At 34.9% G+C, this 19,332-nt stretch overlaps 1 protein-coding gene across 3 annotated transcripts in view; it reads right to left on the bottom strand.

Annotated features, from left to right (window-relative positions):
- STAG1 (STAG1 cohesin complex component) overlaps positions 1-19,332 on the bottom strand; it is a gene marked incomplete at its 3' end in the record, with an annotated part of 436,193 nt that overhangs the window by 240,258 nt on the left and 176,603 nt on the right. For all 3 annotated transcript variants that reach the window (XM_082393421.1, XM_082393420.1, XM_082393419.1), the window contains one exon: positions 6,744-6,840. In XM_082393421.1, the coding sequence (XP_082249547.1) occupies positions 6,744-6,840 (97 nt within the window). The remainder of the gene's footprint in view (positions 1-6,743; positions 6,841-19,332) is intronic.

The following is a 19,332-nucleotide window of genomic DNA, read 5'->3' as shown; positions in this document are numbered from 1 at the left end:
CTCCTTGGTTAAGTTTATTCCTAGGTATTTTATTCTTTTCAATGAGATTTTAAATGGAATTGTTTTGTCTTCTCTGACAGTTCATTACTAGTGTTTAGAAAAGCATCAGATATCTGTATATTAATCTTGTATCCTACAATGTTACTAAATTCATTTATTAGTTCTAACAATATTTTGGTGGAGACTTCAGGGTTTTCCATATATAGTATCATATCATCTGCAAATAGTGACAGTTTTATTTCTTCCCTTCAAATCTGGATTCCTTTATTTCTTTTTCTTCTCTGATTGCTGTGGCTAAGACTTCCAATACTATGTTAAATAGAAGGGGTGAGAGTGAGCATAACTTGTCTTATTTCTGATTTTAGATGAAAAGCTTTCAGGTTTCCACTACTGAGTATGATGTTAGCTGTGAGTTTGTCATAAACAGACTTTATTATGTTGCCATGTTTCCTCTATACCCACTTTGATGAGAGTTTTTATCACGAATGAATGTTGAATTTTGTCAATTGAAATGATTGTGTGATTTTTATTCTTCTTTTTGTGAATATGGCGTATCACACTGATTGATTTACGAATGTTGAACCATCCTTGGGTCCCCTATATTAAACCCAACTTGATCATTGTGTATGGTCCTTTTTATATATTGCTGAATTTGGTTTACTAATATTTTCTTGAGGTTTTCTGCAGCTATATTCATCAGAGACATTGGTCTGTAATTTCTTTTTTTTTTTTATTTGTAGTCTTTGTCTAGTTTTGGTATCTGTGTGATAGTGGCCTCGTAGAATGAATTTGGGAACGTTCCCTCCTCTTCAATTTTTTGGAAAAGTTTGAGGATAGGTAGTAGCTATTCTTCATATGTTTGGTAGAATTCCCCTGTGAAGCCATCCAGTCCTGGACCACACTTGCCCTGTTCAGAAGTAAGGCCAGGTCAGAACCAGGTCTAGACCAGTATGTGGTTCAAACCTCTCATTCCCCAAGGAGGATCCCCGAGCTTCTGACATCCTCTCCTCACTAGGGTGCAAGTCCAGACCTGATCATTTCTCCTCCCTTCCTATCCAACTCCATGTGGATCTTTCTTTACAGTCTTGGTTATAGAAAAGCCTTTCTCCCAGCCTACACTTTGTTTCAACGACAGTAGGTACACATGTACTGTATTTCTGAGGTGTTTATGGGGGGAAGGGAGCTCAGCGTCCTCATATTCTGCCATTTTGATCTCCCTCTTTCAGAATTATTATATTGCCTTTATTAGTTTTGCAAACAGTTTCTCTTGAAATTTCTAAACTTTCAATATTACTCCTAAATAGTAATCATACTTCATTTTATTATCCAAATGTGTCAGCTTATATTGCCAATATTAAATAGGAGTTGTGAGAGTGGACATCCCTGCCTTGTTTGACTTCAGTGCAAATGACTCTACTAGTTTCCCTTGAGCATGATGTTGGCTTTGGGGTTAAAAGGCTTTTTTTTTTCCTTCCATTTTCTACTTTCCAGACTTTACAGAAAAGTTGTAAGAAAAGTACAAGGGATTTCTGAATATCCATCACCAAAATCTCTGATGTAAACATTTTACATTTGTTTTATCCTTCTTTCACTCTTTACATATCCCTTTATTCATCAATACTCCTGTGTATATTTCCCCCCCAAAACAAAAATGTTATACAACTACAGTACAATGATCAGAATGATGAAATTAACAATTTAATATGTATGTTCTAACCCACAGAACTGATTTCGGATTTCAGTATTTGTCTCAATAATGTTCTTTTTACCAAAAAAAAAATCTAAGATCGTGCACTGCATTCAGTTCCTTTAGTATCGAATCTGGAACAGTTCTCTGAGTCATTTCTTTGTATTTCATGATACTGACACTTCTAAAGAGTACAGGATAGTTATTGTGAAAAATATATCTCAATTTGAGCTCATCCAACGTTTCCTCATGAGTAGATTTAGACTCTAAACTTTTGGCAAGAATACTACAAAAGTGAGGTTGAGTTCTTCTTCTAGGTGCATAACACGAAGTACATGCTATTAACTGGTTCTATAACTGGCAGTGTTTGCTTTCCATCATTTATTTATGGTGATGTCTACCAAGTCTGTACAGGTAAAGTATCAATACCATTTTACCCATAATAAATATCTTGTAAGGAGACAATTTGAGGAGGTAAATACTGTGTTCTTCACTTTCCCCCACTAGTTTTACAGTGTGAGCACTGAGCTCAAAATTTACTTTAGTTTATACTTTTTACACTCGTCAGTGTGGTTATGTTATTTATGCTATGGCATGGCATGGTTCATCTGTTCTGATAGCATCCAGTTTTAGGATTTTCCCTCCATCTTTATTGATTTTTCTTTTTTTTTCTTTCTGAGTATGCAAAACATGAAGATAACTCCAAAGTCAAGACTATTCAAAAAGTATATTCCAGTAAGTGTCATCCCTTTACCCCAATTCCCTCTAAGCTTTCCACTTCATTTACATACACACACACACCCAATGGGCAGCCAATCATTCCACTTTATCTTTTTTTGTTTTTTTTTTTGGTCAAGTGACCAGATACATGTGTATATTCTATTATTTCCCTTTCTTTCTTCTAAAAAAAAACTCGAATACTTTTAGACACTCTTTTGCACTTTGCACTTTAAAAATGTATCCTGAAAAATCTCCCTGCATTAGTCCACAGAGATCTTCCTCATAATTTTTTGCAATGACAAAAAAATCCATTGTATAAGTTGTACCAAAGTTTATTAAATCACTGTCCTATATCTCAGCATTTACGTTGTTTCCAATATTTTACAAGTACAAACAATATGGTATTGAGTAACCCTGTGAATTTGTTTTCATAAAACTGGAGGTATATCTTCATGGCAAAATTCCAGAAACAGGATGGCTAGGTCAAAAGATAAAAACATATGTAATTTTGGTAGATAATGTCAAATTTCTTTCCATGAGAATTGTATCAATTTGTATTCCAACAAACAATGTAATAGTGTCTCTTTCCTCACAGTCTAAAAAACAGAGTGTTGTTATGACTTTTAATTTTTATCAATCTGATAGGCAAAAATGGTATCTTGGTGTAGCTGTATTTTGTAGTTCTCTTCTTTCATATGTTTTAATATCTGCTTACTACAGTTTCACAGGTACTTGGGTCTATTTTAGATTTTTACTATACTGCACTGATGTGAGAGACAGTAAGTTTTCTCTCTTAAACATATTAAGAAAATATGCATCTATGTCTGTTTTATTAAAATGTTTTAAAATCCATTTTGTCAACTGTTTTTTCAGGAACTATGAAAACAGCTGAAAGGAAGTGGCAAGGGATAAGAACAGAGAATTCAAGAAAAAGAAATAGAAATGGCTCTCAAGCCACACTTGTAAGAGAAATACAAATTAAATCATCCAAATACAAAAATTAACCATGGATCAATGACCTACATATAAGATCTAAAATGATAAAACTATTAGAAGAAAACATAGAGATAAATCTTCAGGCTCTTAGAATTTGCAATGGATTCTTAGATTTGACACCACAAGCATGAGCAAAAAAATTAAAAAATAGGTAAGTTGGACTTCATAAAAATTTAAAACTTTTGTTCATCAAAGAGTATCTTTAAGAAAGTGAAGAGAACAACCTACAGAGCGGGAAGCCAATAGTTGCAAGTTATAAACAGTTGCATGTTGTATATCTGATAAGGATTTAATATTCAGAATGTATAAAGAACTCTAATAACTCACAACCAAAATAAAAACCATCTAATTTTAAAATAAGCACAGGATCAAATACACATTTGTTCAAAAAAGATATACAAATTGCCAAAAGTACATGAAAAGATGCTCAAGATCACTGGTGGTTAAGAAAATGCAAATCAAAACCATAATAAGAAACCACTTCATAATCCCTAGGTCAGTAAAATTTAAAAATCGGAAAATAAAAGTGTTTTAGAGGATGTGGAGAAATAAGAATCTTCATACATTTCTGGAATTTAAAATGGTGCAGCTGCTGTGAAAACAGTTTGGCAGTTCCTCAAAAAGTTAAAATAGAATTACCACATGATCCAGCAATTTCACTCCTAGGTATTTACACCAAAGATTTAAAAAATAAGTACTCAAGCAGATATCTGTCCATGAATGTTCACAGCAATATTCACAGCAACCAAAACGTGAAAACAACCCAATGTCCATCGACAGATGAATGGGTAAACAAATTGTAACATATACATAAAATGAAATAAACTATCAATACATGCTACTACTTGGATAAACCTTGAAGACATTATGCTAAATGAAAGACATCAGAAACAAAAGGTCACATATTGGACAACTCCTTTTACATAAAATGACTAAAACAGGCAAATCCATAGGAGTAGAAAGCAGATCAGTGATTGCCAAGGGTTGCAGGGAAGAAGGGAAAGAGGAATGACTACGTAATGAATATTAGGTATTCTTCTGGGGTGATAAAAAGAAAAGTTTTGATACTAGAGAGAGGTGGTTGCACAACACTGTTAATGTGCTAAAAACTACTGAACTGCCCACTTTAAAATGGTTGTTAATTGTTTAAGTGAATTTCACCTCAATTTTAAAAAATCATACTGACATATTTTTAAATCATTCCTAAGAGCAATACAAAAATTTGATAAAAACGCTTTGTTGAAAAGACCAAGAAGAAACAGACATTTTCATATATTACTGATAGGAGTAAAAATGGGTACAATTCCCATATCAGGAAATTTGGCAATATCTAATATAATTACAAATATATTAACCTACAGACATTCTTCCACCAGGAGCAAATAAGGTACACACAAAATTACTCATTGTAACAGCAAAAGACTACAGATAATGCAATGGTCTGTTAACAGAAGACTAGTTAAATAAATTGTTGTACATACACACAAAGAAATGAATGCTATGATGCTGGAAAAGAAGGGAGGGGAGGGGAGGGGAGAAGGGAGGGAAGGAAGGAAACCAAGAAAGCTCTCTATACACCAGTATCTTTTGGGGGGGGAGGGGCAGAAAGAGCATATATTTCCTATTTATATAGATAGACAGATGAATATACAACAAAGTAGTTAAGAGCAATTAACTCTGTGGACATAGATAGGAAGGCAAGAAGTGGTAAAGGCTCTTTCCTTTACATATCTTTTTTTTTTTTTTTGGTTTTTTGAACCATGGGAATGAATTACAAAAGGAAAATTTTTTAAGACTACCAGTTGTTTTAAAATCAAAACTCAATCTAACAGGACCCTTCACAGTTTAGACAAGGTAACATAGGTAAAGCACATCACTCAGTGCTTGCCTTTCCCATTTTAAGACTGTAAAATTAACAAACTCACTTTCCTTCTAATAAACTAATCTCTTGCCAATCCTCACCTGTCTCTATGCTCTAGGATTCAGCCATAAACTCTCTTTATGTCCTGGAGTGTGCTGTATTTTCTTGTCTTCTGGAATTTTTACACAATCTGTTAACTTTGGCCTTTCTCCTCCTCCTTAATTTTCTCTTACTCAACCTCAGTCCCAGGGTAGAGTTTCTTCCTCTGAGATGCATTTTCTTACAAATATCCCCACATTCACACATACACAGAAACACACAGCCTAGGATGGATCAGAAGCTCCTCCTTGTTATTCCCACACTACCCTCTGGTTAGACATATAGACTTCAGATTGAGACAAGCCTGAATCTAAATCGTGAATTTGGCACTTACAAACTGTATGATGTCCAAAAACTAATCTAAGCCCTGTATTCTCAGTTTCCTGAACTACAGAATAAAAATCACATCTGACTGATAGAAGTGTCAAACCAATATTAAATGAGCTAATGTATGTAAAGCACACAGCTTGGCACATACTAGTCATTAAACTGTAACCAGTTTTATTATTATTACTTTCATGGCACTGAGCACTTTAGTAAACTATTGGTATATTTCCCTCTTTTTCTTTGAGATAAAGCCTTCTTTAAAAATTAAACGTACTCAATACTGGGGCAGAGACTGTCTTGATAATATCTGTATACTTTGGAACAGTGCTTAGTATAACTTAGGTACTCTGTAAATATTTGATAAAACTTCTTATGTCAATATGGTGAGCGATAACTTGGTCAGAAATAAGAAAGCCTTCAAGAAATCAATTTGATCAGTGATCTCAATAAAAGACAACCATTCTTTCTGTATTAATAAGTAAAGAACGGTGTTTACCAACTGATTTTCCCCATATAGTACAATTTAACCTGTTAATATTTATTCTAGAGAAGAAAAGTATCTATCAGTTATCTATTAATATGATAAAAATAAAACTTTACTTTTAACAAATTGTCTATGGATTCCAAATGACTGCAAACTTAAGAAAACTGATTTTCATACTTATGTTACCTTGAATTATTTAAGCTTCAAGCATTTCATCTATAACATGAGGATTCAAAATAATGAATTTTAGCAACTAGTACAGTTTACAATATGGAGCACAGATACAAATAATATCAGTAAATATTAATTATAAAATCTTATGACCTAAAAAGCCAATTCATAAATTCATTAATTTCAGATTTCCTTCAAAATATTAAAAAATTCAGAAGTCTGTTGAGTAAAACCAAACCAGAAAAAAATATATATACTTAAATAAAAATAATTTTATCAGAAAAAGATGAGCACATAATTCCAGGATGAATTATAAAATGACTAACACAAGGTAAAGTAAATTTGACACTGCTGGACTGACAGTCTTAATGTACATCATTTATTCCAACATTCTGTACCTCGACATCCTGAACACTGGATAAAAAAGTTGATTAAATCCAGAAGTGCGATGTCCCTGTCCTGTTTATATGATTCAATCCAGTCATCGACCACAGACTGTGGGGGGAAAAAAACATAAAATTAAAAATTTAAAAATTTATATTATAGCAAATAAATTTTCAAAAAATTCCTGTTTTTCCATGTGTATCTATTTAAACAAGAAAACTACTTACCTAAAATTATCTCTCTGTAGCCAAATAAAAGTAGAGATTCCCTCATGTTGAAAGGCGATTCAAAGGTAAATTACTAGGTTTCAGAAATTCGTGCAAAATAGAGCACAATATAAGTCTGACTTTACCAGTCATATGAAGTCCAATAATTATTAAACAACTATAGATACTAATATTCAAACCATATTGTAAAAATAACACAAAAAGTAACTTCACTTATACATAGATATAAGCTTTCTGAGTATCAGAAAACCCAGCAGAGCATAAAAAGAATACACACCATATATAATAAAATGCATTTTTCCCCAGGAATACAAGGATGACTCAATATTAGGAACTCAAACAATTCAATTTATCAACAACGTAAAGAAAAATAAATGATTTTAACACTAGATCTCAAAAAGGTATCTGATAAAAATCCTGCGGCCAAGCTTAATAAAAAATGTCTAGAAAAACTAGTGTTATGTGATATGCTGGGAAACATAAAGACAAAGACTACAACATATTTGTTGTTGAAATCCTTAACACTTTTCAGCTCTAAAACAGAATGAGGCAAGGATGCATCCCTAAGCATTCAACACAGATTTTAAAAGTTTTTAGTTTGTGCAAAAATTAGTAAAATACTAGTAAACACAATTCTCCTTTCCTATAGTTGATAAGAAAAGTTGAGTCTCTACCAAACTGACTTGAAAGATGAATTAAAAAATTTGACAAGACAACTGACAAAAGATAAATGTACAAAATAAAATTTTAATATTGGCAATATATAAGCAATATAAATAGATTGAGAAGGCTGTTCACAATGAAAATCATCTAAAAACATACTCAAAGACTGTATAAATTTTAATGATAAAAATTATAAAAAACTTACACGATATAGAAAATGACCTAAATAAGTTTCATATACTGAATTTTTAAAAAAAGGTTTAGTGTTGTATCAATAAAGTCTTTCCAAATTGCTAGAAAAATTTAATGTGATTTCACTTAGCATACTACCAGGCAGAATTGTTGTGGGTCTTTCTGGGGGTGGGAGATGGGGAAAGCACAGGAAACCAATAAAAAAAATTTTTTTTTAAATTTTAAATCAATTTTTAGTTTTGTATTTAGGTATAAGGTATAATTATATACAGTAAATGCGTAAATCTTAAGTTACTCCTTGATGAAAATTTACATATACATACACCTGTATAACCATAACCAAAATGAAAATATAAAAAAATTTCCAGAACTGAAACAGGCTGCCTCATGTTCCCTTCCAGGCAGTAACCATCACAAATGTCAATAGTTTAACTATTATTCCTTTACAGTAGATATGGTTTTGAAATTCATATAATACTGTGCTTTGTGTTTGATTTCTTCCAGTCAATGTTTTATCAGTGAGATTCAGTCATGTTATAGTATGTGTTATCAGTAATTCCTTGTTTGTACTGCTGGATAGTATTTCACTGTATTAATATAGTATATTTTATAACCCATTTTACTACTGATGTACATGAGAGTCGTTTCCATCTTAGGGCTATCACAAATAAAATTGTTATGAACATACCTGTACACATTGTTTGACAAACATTTTTTCTGCTGTATATATACTTAGTAGCAGACTTATTAACAAACAGAATACATATATATTGAGGGCCAGTACACAATGTCATCCAATTTTCCAAAACAGATGTATTAAATTATACATCCTCCAGCAATGTACGATATTAGGTGCTCCACATCCTCACCAGGTGTTGTCAGTCCTTTTATTTTAACCCATTCTGCTGGAGCATACCCCTTTCCCTTCTTTAATGATCTCTTCTACTGAGGAGCAATTGTATTTCCTTCTCTAATATGAAAGGGAGGACTTTATTATTAACTGGTGATGTATATAACACTGTTTCTCTGTCTCATCACATCAGTGTCTGGAAGATTTTGTTTTAAAAGTACAAAGAAAATACAACGGTGGTAGGAGAGGCTAAAAAGAAAAAGAAAGAACGGCATGGTATCTGTTCAGGGTTCACCTCTGTTGCATAATGTGTTCAGGCCCTCTTGGCTAAAAATGATGGTGAGGCCTAAGAATGGATAGAGCAGGTTAGCAGTGACTTTGAGACTCAGGAGCAAAGCAGAAATGCTTTGTGACCCAGGTAATGAAGTATGGCACACAGCAGAGAAGGAAGCCATCTCCCCACTTCTATATGGGGCCCAGCATTGTGAACGCACTCTGAACACGGTGACCAAATTTTTCTTTAGCTCCCAAAGCATAAGTTAATTTATAATCCCACCAGTTATATATGAAGAGCCCAAAACATTCTGAATAAGTAAGACTAACGAGGAGGGACTTGCATTAGAAATATTAAAACAATACAAAAATACTGAAAACAATATAGATTGAAAGCAATGTACGCCTAGAAAAGTAATACAAGACAACAGAGCACAGAAACAGATCCAGGTATATTTAAAACAAGCTGTAACAGAAGAGATATTTCAATTTTAGATGGAAAAGGGTGGTTTATTTAATAAATAATACTGATATAATTGGTTATTCACCTGGAAAGAAACGAAGTTATACCTTTATCAGAGACATGTAGGGGCAAAGGAATCTAAACAACTAACTCCAGAGAGATAAGCCCTTCTTAGACTGGCAGAGACTGATGAGTATTAGAGGCACTGCCAAGTATGGGCACAGGTGGATGGATGATACAACCTGTCATAATATATAGGGCCTTGGCTGATGGGGAAAAGAAGAGGATAAAACAAAAAACTACATAAGGTATATCAAAACTAAATAGCTGGGAATCTTCAATAAAGAGAAAAAAATTTAAAGCATCCATAGGGTACATACAGGAGACAAAAGGATAAGATATATGGCACACTTCTCATTAAAAATAATAAAAGTCAGTGGATAATGGGATGACATATTTAAAGAAAGAAAGAAAAAACTGTCCGTCAGTTGGGGATAAAACCCAGCTTCTCCATCGTCCCATAAAAATCAACGTCTGAACAGCTATCCAAGAACAAAACCAGATCTAGGAGACCTCTATAGTCCACTTACAAAGTTTTAAGAACAACAAAACTGAGAATAATCACATTAGAAGAAAAGGAAGGTAACTCCATTTTGCCTGCATCATCCCATTCCCCAAACTGGCACTGTTCAGTGCTCAGAAGGAACTTCCCAGTTAGAAAGAGTTCCTCTTGCCAAGAAAAGAAGTGTGGGGTGACTGACCAGCTTCTCCAGCTTCACAGTGCAACGTACAGTGGTCCTGCTTTGGTTTCGCCCCACCTAGACCAGCAAACCTGAGATGTACTGAGCTGGCTAGGAACAAGGAATAAAAGCAGAAGCTATTATTAGCAGACAAGCTGCCAGAGGGATCACAATTCACAGAGACCTGCTCTTCAGACAAACTCAGCAAATTTCACCAACGAGGAAGCCAAAGGCCACTGTAGACCCCCACAGATGTTGCCAGCTTTTCCCCCACCGGTATTTGTGTTTGTGTTCACTGATGCCAACTTCCTGAGTCCCTCTCTGCACCCTTCCCCCACCAATACCAAGACCTACACTATTAGCCACTATATGCTCTTTTATAAATAAATAAATAAATACAGAAAGAGAAAGAGAGAGAGAATATATACATTATAGCTCTCTACAGCTGCGAGAGTATAAGACGCCAGCCACCTGAATCCCTACCCACCCACAGCAGAGCCAGGGAGCCACACGTGCAGCCAACTAGGGCTGATGCAGCTGCACAAATGCAAGATACCAGCCTAACACCACCCACCCACACTGAACCCCACCACTGTGCCCATGCTCAGGGATTGCCCCTCCAACTGTGCACTACTAGCCTGACAGCCATCATTGGCCTCCACTGCAATGAGCATGCATGTGGCGGAAGGGAGGGATATGCAGCCACCGGTGAGCACCACCTAAAACCAAGGCACCCCACAGCTTCTTGTGGGCCCAGATTAGGTCCTGCCTCCTGTCACTGGCCAGCACCAGCATGCCCACCTAAACTTAGCCACCCCAAGCTGTGCATTGCATACCCCTGTCCAATGCCCACCACCAGCCTCCAATGCAGTGTGCACACCTGTGGGGAGACTGTAAAAAAACCATAGGAGAGGAAGCTGATGGCTAGGGACTCCACTTCAGCCAATGAGACCACAGTTGGCCCCAATCCTTGCTCTCTGCAGTGGCCCTCATCACTACAAGGGTGCCTGTGACTGGCCTCTACCACAGCCTGCCTTGGTCCCTAGCTGACAAATCTAGAGGCACTGCTTAGAACTACTGCAGATCCCCCACAGTGCTTATCAAGAACCACACAGTTGTCAACAGTGTGGACCCCAGTGGCCTGAGCTAAAGACACATCATGCCCACATGGACCCAAGCTGCCACATGCCCCCACATTTGTCACCCTGCATCACTATACCCAGTGTCACAGCATGATCCAGTGTCCTCTCACCCACAGGTGAAAGGCCTCCCCTTATCAAATTCAGTCTATAAAGTCTGGAAGGGGTAACAGCTTCTTCAAATGCATGAACAGGAAAACAAAGCAATAGGGATTACGAAGAATTTGGGAAATATATCTCTACCAAAGAATACAGTAAGCCTATAGTAACTGGCCCAAAGAAATGAAGATCCAGGAATTGCCTGACAAAGAATTCAAAATAATTGTTCTGCAGATGGTCAGAGAGCTATAAGAGAACACATATAAAAGATTAATGTATCAGGGAAAAAAATACAAGAACAAAATGAGAAGTTCAACAAAGAGACAGAAAACAAAAGAAAGAACCAAACAGAAATTTTGAAACAAGAATACAATGACCGTAGTGAAGAATTCAATACAGAATGTATTTATTATTTATTTCCCCATTCGACCATTCTGTATCTTTTGATTAGAGAACTTAGTGAATTTACATTTAAAGTAACTATTGATAGGTATGTGCTTATTGCCATTTTGTTAATTGTTTTCAAGCTGTTTTTGTAGTTCCTCTCTATTCCTTTCTTCTTCTCTTGCAACAAATGATAAAGGCAATGTAACATACCAAAATTTATGGGATGCAGCAAAAGCAGTTCTAAGAGAGAAGTTCACTGTGATAAATACCTACCCTCAAGAAACAAGAAAAATCTCAAATAAACAACCTAACTTTACACCTCAAGGAACTTGAAAAAAAAAAAGAAGAATAAATGAAGCCCAAAGTTAGTGGTAGGAAGGAAATAATAAAGATTAGAGCAGAAATAAATGAAATAGAGACTAAAAAGCCAACAGAAAAGATCAATGAAACTAAAAGCTGGTTCTCTGAAAAAATAAACAAAATTGACAAACCTTTACCTAGACTCACCAAGAAAAAAAGACAGAGAACTCAAAAAAATAAAATCAGAAACGAAAGAGATGTTACAACTGATTCCACAAAAATGCGAAGGGTTATAAAAGACTACTATGAACAATCATATGCCAACAAATTGGACAACCTAGGAAAAAAATGAGTAAATGCCTAGAAACATACAACCTAGTAATACTTTATCACGATGAAATGGAAAATCTAAACTGACCAATTACTAGCAAGGAGTTTGAATCAGTAATTAAAAGCCTCCCAACAAACAAAAGTCCAGGACTAGAAGGCTTCACTGGTGACTTCTAACAAACATTCTAAGAATTAATGCCAGTCCTCCTCAAACTCTTTCAAAAAAAGGAAGAGTGTGGAAGTCTTCCAAACACATTTTATGAGGCCAGTACCACCCTGATACCAAAACCAGACAAAAAATGCCACAAGAAAAGGTCAATATTCCTGATGAACATAGATGCAAAAATCCTCAACAAATATTAGCAAATCAAATTCGACGATGCATTAATAGGATCATATACCATGACAGAGCAGGATTTAGTCCTGTGATGCAAGGATGGTTCAAGATGCAAAAATAAATGTGATACACCACATTAATAGAATAAAAGATAAAAACTGCATGATCCTCTCAATAAGTGCAGGAAAAGCTTCTGACACAATACAGTATTCATTTATGATAAAAACTCTAAAACAAACTGGGTATAGAAGGAACAAACCTCAACACAATAAAGGCCATATATAACACCCACAGCCAACATTACTCAATAGTGTAAGGCTGAAAAGATTTTCTCTGAGATCAGGAAAGACCAGAGTCAACAAACACTCTCATCACGCCTATTCAACATAATACTAGAAGTCCTAGCCAGAGCAATCAGTCAAGAAAAATAAAAGGTATCCAAATAGAAAAGGAAGAAGTAAAACTTTTTTTTTTCAGATGATATGACCTTCCATACAGAAAATCTTAAAGACTCCATCAGAAAACTGTTAGAACAAATAAACCTATTAAGTTGCAGGATACAAAATCAACAAACAGAAAACAGTTGCATTTCTATACTACATAAAATTGCATTTCTATATTAAATCAAATTTAATAAATCACTAAATTTAACAGCAAAAAAATCCAATTTAAAAGTTGGCAGAGAAACTGAATAGTTTTCCATAGAAGGAATACAAATGGCCAAGAAATACGTGAAAAGATGCTCAACATCACTATTCATCAGGAAAATGCAAATCAAAACCACAAAGAGATATTAATGTCACACTTGTTTGGAACGGTTATTAAAAAGATAAGAGATAACAAGTGTTGGTGAGGGTGTGCACTGTTGGTGGAAATGCCAACTGGTACAGCCACTACATAACACAGTACAGATGTTCCTCAAAAAATTAAAAAATAGAACTACCATATGATCCAGAAATCCCACTTCTGGGTATATATGCAGAGGAATTAAAATCAGGATTTTATTAAAATATCTGCACTTCCATGTTCACTGCATTCACAATAGCCAAAATATGGAAACAACCTCAGTGTCTGTTAAAAGATGAATGGATAAGGAAAATGTGGTGTATGTATATACACAATGGAATACTAATTCGTCCATGAGAAAGGAGGAAATCTTGCCACTTGCAACAACTTGGATGAACCCTGAAGGCACTGTACTAGGTGAAGTAAGTCAGAGAAAGACAAATACTATATGATATCACTTATACGTGGAATCTAAAAAAAAAAGCCAAACTCAAGAGAAATAGACACAGAGTAGTATTTACCTGGGCTTGGGGGTAAGGGAAATGGTGAGAAGTTGGTCAAAGGGTACAAATTTCCAGTTGAAAGATTAACAAATTCTGGGGATATAACATACAGAACAGTGACTATAGCTAATAATACTCTATTATATACTTGAATGTTGCTAAAAGAGTACATCTTAAATGTTCTCAACAGAAAAAACAAATGGTAATAATGTGAAGGGATGGAGATGTCAGTTAAAGCTATGGTGGTAATTATTTTGCAACATACAAATGTATCAAATCAACACACTGTACACCTTAAACTTACACAATCTTATAGTCAATTTTATCTCAATAAAGGTAGAGGAAATAAAAAAGAAGAAACTACCCATCTAGAATTTTGTATCTGGCCAAAAGGTATCTTTCAAATAAAAGCAACATAAAAACTTCTCAAAGAAAACAAAACCAAGCAGATAGACTAATAAACACTCCTCTTGAAAGAAAACTACCCAGACTGAATAAAAATCAATCACATGATATTTACAAGAGACACACTTTAAATATAATAGCACAGATAGGTTGCACTAAAAGGGAGAAAAAATGTATACCATGCAAACATTAACTATAAAAAAAGCTGTTATGACTATGTTTACAGCAGACAAAGAAATCAAAACAAGGAATTACAAACATAAAAAAAAACATATTTTATGGGACTTCCCTGGTGGCACAGTGGTTAAGAATCTGCCTGCCAATGCAGGGGACACAGGTTCGAGCCCTGATCTGGGAAGATCCCACATGCCACGGAGCAACTAAGCCCGTGTGCCACAACTACTGAGCCTGTGCTCTAGGGCCCACGAGCCACGACTACTGAAGCCTGCGCCTAGAGCCCATGCTCCACAACAAGAGAAGCCACCTCAATGAGAAGCCCACGCATCACAAGGAAGAGCAGCCCCCGCTCACTGCAACTAGAGAAAGTCCGCGCGCAGCAACGAAGACCTAATGCAGCCATAAATAAATAAATAAATAAATAAATAAAATAATAAATAAATGTCAGTGTTTACATTACTAAAAAAACATACTTTATAATAATAAAGTACTAAATTCATCAGGAAGATAAAACAATTATAATTTTTTAAGTACCAAATAACAAGAGTCCCAAAATACATAAAGCAAAAACTGAACTGAAAGGAAAAATATGCAAATCGATAACCATAGTTGAGATTTTTACTGTATGTCTATTGGTAACTGATAACAGAAGCAAACACGCAAACAAAAAATAGCAAACATATAGAAGATCTGAACAGCACTGCTAATAAACATGACCTAATCAACATGTATAATCACAACACCAACAATTAGAGAATACACATTCATTTTAGGTACACATTGAACATGCACCAAAAGACCAAAAAGCAAGTCTTTATGAGTTTTTAAGGATGGAAAATCTCAGACCATTATGGATTTAAATTAGACATCAGTAACAAAAACGTTACCTAAAATATCCCCAAATGTTCTGGTAATTATGGAATATTTTGAAGTGAATGATAATGAAAATACAACATATCAAAATTTGTAGAATGCAGGTAAAACAGTGCTTAGAGGGAAATTTATAGCTTCACATACTTTATAATAAAAGAAGTTCTAAATCAATGATTTAAGCTTCCACCTTAAGAAACACACATTACATTTAAATGTTGGTTGTCCTCAATTAGGGAGCAAGGAAAGATATTACTCCAAGATTACAAGAAGAAACATTTCTAATAACATACCCACAGCCTCTCAAAGAGAAGGTCATAGCCTTAGAACATCTAAAATACAAGGTATAGTCACACAATCATTCTGGGACCTAACCTGACAGAGGCTCTATTATCCTAAGAGGTTTCTAAGGTTGATCCTGAAAAGTCAATATCCAGCTGATGGAAGAAGTAAACACAGAAAAGCATGGCAGATTTCTGTAATTCAGCTTTGGAAGTAGTACATATCACTCTCTCTAATACTTCAATGGCAAGAACTTGTAAACTAGCCACATCTAGATAAAAGGGGAGCAGAAACATGAAGTCTGTTTTGGCCAGTACCCTCCTGGAACTTTCTCCACAATGAAAAAAGAAAAATAAATTTTTGCTAAGTGGCCAGTCATCTCTGCCAAAATCTGCCCCTCTGGCTATAAATATTTATATGCAGCCTTCTTCCTACACAGAAATAATACTCACCTGCATGGATACTGTAAGTACTGTTGATTGCGGCAAAAATATTATCAATTTAAATGTCTATAAAAGAAGGTTTCACCAAACTAGAATAAAATGTAACTATACAAATGAGCTGTATTGATACGTTAGCACTAATGATACAGTAAGTTATTTGTGACATATTAAGTAAAAAGAGAAATGTATGATTCTACTTTTAAAGTAAATGGTATCACACACATGCATTTATAGTAGCATACAAACAGATATGCAAAAATTCAAACTGTGACACTGACAGGTTTGCCCTTGATTCATTCCAAGAAGTTTAAACGTAAGACTTTACTAAAATGAAAATCTCTGAGAACTTAGCCACAGATCCTTAAAGGGAAACCATAAGCCAGCATCTGAATCACAGATAACAGTCAAATGATAAATATAATGACATTTGCTGTATGATTTTATCATATTACAGTATAAGAAGAAATCTGTAGTAGTTAGGAGTATAATATTTTAAAAACTGAGAAAGAAAAACTAAAGAGAAAACAAAAGAAAATGTCAAGGATAAGAAGAGGAAATAGAAATATGTGAAACAGAACAGTCAATGTCATGGTTAAAAATGAGTTTTAAATCTGCCTCTAAGCTTCTTATAAACTAAACCTAAAAAAAAGATAATCAATTCAATATGGATATCTACATAGTACACTGAGTGCACATTCTTCAAACTCTATTAGATAAATATACTTCTTTCGGCAGACCATTTGATAGGACCTTGGTTAAACAGACAAGGTCATAGGGAATTAGTATTCTATACTGTTGCTTAAGAGTAGATTCATTTGCTTTGGAGAAATACAAGCAGATGGCAATATAGTTTCTTCATAAACTAAAGACCCTAACTAGGAATCTTAAATGAATAAAGGGCCCTCCCTCTTCCCAACCAAGAATCACTATATAATAAATTAATATTTAGATGATTTTTTTCACCATAGCCCTTAGTAATATCATATACATGCTTTCTGTGAATGCAAATAAAAAAATAAATACTACATAGGTAGACTAAGAGTTCTTTATTACTCCATGAAACTAGACTGTTATTTTACCCTCAGATATGAGCTAAATGTTCTTGGTTTTCAGAGTTCTCTAAAGGCTGCTTTTTCTTCTTGTTGATTTTTGTGTTTTAACTAACTGCAGTTTCTGGCCAATATGATCATATCACTGTCCTTTTACACAACTATATTATCGCCTAAACTTAGAGAAATTTGTTTTTAAGCTCAGATAAATGGTGTGACATCACATGACAGGCCAGATTTTATTCCAGAGTTACGAATGGAATCACAGATTGTAATATCATTTCAATGCCATTTTCAGAAAAATAACTCCCATTTCATACTTTTACTTGATGCTAATCTTAGTTTTGTTTTTCTTTTGTTTTGTATTATTCAGCCTGTGAAATAGAAAGCTTCTGTCAACAAGTATACTTTTCAGTTTAATCTGATAACCTAACTAGGTCTGAAGCTGAGTACTGTAATAGCGATGTCTAAATAAAATGGTACAGATAAATTAAAATGACATTTTAAATATCAATTCTCTTAATGTAAAGTTTTTATATTCTTGGCCTCAGAGGAATTGCAGGGGACTATTACAATAAGCTGAGTTGCCTCCTACTCCTAAGCCTGGGAAAACATTATCCAATTAACAGAACTGTTGGTTAGTGTGATACTCACAGGAATGGAGACCATGGCAACACCTATTATATATGAATTTGTGCCAATGGAGGGATCCTAATAATTTGGATTTGACCACCCAAATTGAAAAGAGCCTTAAGAAGTCAAAGCAAAATAATATGCCTAAAAGACTCAGCAATCAAGAAGGAGAAAAGAAAAAGTAAATTGGGTATATATGAAACAGATGGGAGATTTAAAGCATAAAAAGACTTTCTGGAAGTCTAAAAAAAAAAAAAGACTATCAAATTTAAATATTCATTGGATCAACCTAAGAATAATCACTACAGAGAATGAATTTAACGTCCTGGAAGTTGAATGGGGAAAAAAAATCTCAACACAAAATAAAAATACAGAAATGGAATTCATGAGGTAAGGGGTAAAAGATTTGGTAGATATATCTAAGACTAACAAGTACAGGTGTTTAAGAAGGGGAAAAAAGAGAATACAATTAAACTGATCATTTTAAGAGGAAAAACCACCTGATCAGTGAAAGATTTACATCTGTACATTAACATAGCTTATCTAGTTGTTGCCAGAATTAATGGGAAAATGACACATATAAGCAAGTCAAGATAAAATTCATAAATTCCAAGGAAAAAGAGAAAATCTCATAAATGTCAGGACCAACAGTTAAAGTCAGATAATCTATACAAACTCCACCTCAACATACAGAGCATCCAATCTGCATTCAATGCCTCTCTCTTAAGAAGGCAAATAGCTGCCAACACCAGACATTTAAGGAAAGCCTCTTCATCAGTTATCAATTTACTGTGCCTCGGCTCCAAAGCTACCCTTCAGTATCTGCTCTATAATAATGAACTGGACTTGATAAGCATTTCTCTTTCACAGTAAGCACTATTTAAGCTTTATTAGCATAGAGCTCTGGAAGGACACTGCAGAAGGAAAGGGGTTTCTCTTCCTGGTTTCGATAGGGCAGAGTGTAGCTTTTCTTGCTCTTGCTGCATAGTCCAATAGCAGCAAGCGCATAAAAGGAAATCCAGTGGTGTTTGTCCCAGGCTCACGCCAAGAGTATGCAGTCCTTTGGCAACCTTGTACTCCAGCCTGGGATTAGTGATTACCCTCCTGATGCAGCCCTACTGACAGAGACACTGGCATGCTTCAGGTCTCATGCTGGCAGCAGTGCCTCATCTTTCACTGTACAACTGTCTACCATGCTGAACATGACTGTACCTCAGAATATTGTTTCCTGCTGCCCAGAAACTGTGAACCAGCTCTGGTTAAGGCAATCCAGTGAACTTCTCTGTCATTCAACAGGCTTTAAGTCCACTTTCTCCAACAAGGTCTGAACCCCCGCCTGGGGAAGGGAACCCCTCTCTTCCAAGGCTGTCTTTCCTTGAGAAATCTCCTTCAGCCCTAGGAGACTTAGTGTTATTTTTACATCTTTTAGTTAACTCTTCTATCATAGTTTAGCAA

This window comes from Balaenoptera borealis (genome assembly GCF_965194805.1).
Source record: "Balaenoptera borealis genome assembly, chromosome: 5".
NCBI classification, from domain to species: domain Eukaryota; kingdom Metazoa; phylum Chordata; class Mammalia; order Artiodactyla; family Balaenopteridae; genus Balaenoptera; species Balaenoptera borealis.
This window is presented reverse-complemented; position numbering and strand designations above follow the sequence as displayed.